The sequence below is a fragment of the Brassica oleracea genome, unplaced genomic scaffold, assembly GCF_000695525.1.
Source record: "Brassica oleracea var. oleracea cultivar TO1000 unplaced genomic scaffold, BOL UnpScaffold02772, whole genome shotgun sequence".
In the NCBI taxonomy this organism is placed as follows: domain Eukaryota; kingdom Viridiplantae; phylum Streptophyta; class Magnoliopsida; order Brassicales; family Brassicaceae; genus Brassica; species Brassica oleracea.
In genome coordinates this window covers 1-1,493 of record NW_013619301.1, presented here as the reverse complement: position 1 = coordinate 1,493, position 1,493 = coordinate 1, and the positions used below count along the sequence as shown (strand labels likewise).

General features: G+C 43.4%; 1 protein-coding gene across 1 annotated transcript; it reads right to left on the bottom strand.

Moving 5' to 3' along the window:
* Positions 1-6: 6 nt before the first annotated feature.
* On the bottom strand, positions 7-1,421 carry LOC106321738 (the record flags this gene model as incomplete). Its single annotated transcript, XM_013759980.1, is given in 2 exon segments — positions 7-1,272; positions 1,347-1,421. Coding segments are annotated over 2 exon segments (1,341 nt in total), but the record flags the coding sequence as incomplete, so codon positions are not given.
* Between the last annotated feature and the right edge of the window lie 72 nt (positions 1,422-1,493).

Sequence of the window (1,493 nt, the reverse complement as noted above, 5' to 3'; positions counted from 1 at the left end):
TCAAACCTTAGCTTCTCCAGAAGATACCCCGTCTGCTTCAATAATCTTTGCTCATCACGAAGGGAATCCTTGTGCAAAAAATCCAACAGTATCTTTTTGCCTATCAATCTGATTTCCTCATTTTCACTATTCACTGCCAAATCTAAAACCTTGCTTTCTCCTTCATCATAACTATCTCCTTCAGCTTCAGGGGTGAGGGAAGGTAATTTTTTACTCATCAGCAAATCCAAACTACTCAGAGCCGAAGACACAAACTGTGTGTTACTCAAGAAACCAATAACGACTGGAACAAAGGGATCTAGCAACTCCTGTTGGTTGAGAAGCTCTTCCATCTTATTTTTCTTCTTCAGTCTCTTAATCAACAGATCTAAAGCAAAGCCAGCTAACTCATCTCCGATTCTGATGCCAAGAAGGTCGTACATTAAACCAAAGAGATCTTCTTGTGGGTAAGAAGAATTGTTTGCCAAACCATCTGAAATGTTTTCCAGACTCTCTTCCAGAATTGATCTTGTCTCCTCGTTTGAAAGCTTCTCCTTCCGCAGAGCAGTGACCAAAGAAACTAACTCCAACGCCTGGCTTTGCAAGATCACATTCTCAGCCATGAGTTTCAGCGAATCAAAGGTATAATACTTCTTTCTTCCCTTATTCTTCTGTTCAGCAGATTCCACACAAGCAACCAGATCCTTCAAACATCTACCACACTCGGTCATGCACGTGGACAAGACAAAGTTGACCAGCTCATCCCCTTGAGTTTCTTGCTCCAACACATCACGCAGGCTCTGGATGACAGTCTGAAGGCATTTAATCCCAAACTCCTTCTCATTGAGACAGCTGAGTAGAGCTAATTTAGCAGCTTCCAGAACTTGTGTATCGGCCTTCTTTGTAAGAGTAGCAATCTTGTTGAGTACACACGACAGCTGTGGCTCCATTCTCCCTGCGGGGAGCGGTTTTATGACCTTGAGCGCATCCATACAGCCTTGAAAAAGACCAGAACCAAGCAGCTGTTGCAAGTGCCGTTGGAGAGCTTCTTCAAATGAAGCCACTATTGAGTCCATTCCCCAAGTAACATAAGGATAGCGATCCAAAAATCTCCAAACAGCAGCCAGTCTTTCCGCCTCAGTACTGGATAAACCCCTTCTCCCTACTACAACCTTTAGAGCGTCCTTGATTTGCTCCTCCAAGAACTCATGAAGTGGCTGGTGTTCTGTCGCCCACACGTACACTGTAAAACGACCCTTGCCAATCAAATCCTCGTTGATGTTACAGATGGCACTGCAAATCAAACAAGTGTTAGTTGTTGGGGGGGAATAAGAAAAATTTCAAAAGAGGTAACTGATCTCTCTTGCCTTAGTATATCGTTGGTAAGCTCATTCAATACTGGTTGGTGTTCCACAAGAAACTTCTCCACATGAGACAGTACACTGAAAATAAACATGAACCAGTGTCAAAGAAACCTCGCAAAAAGAGAGAGAGAGAGAGAGAGAGAGAGAGAG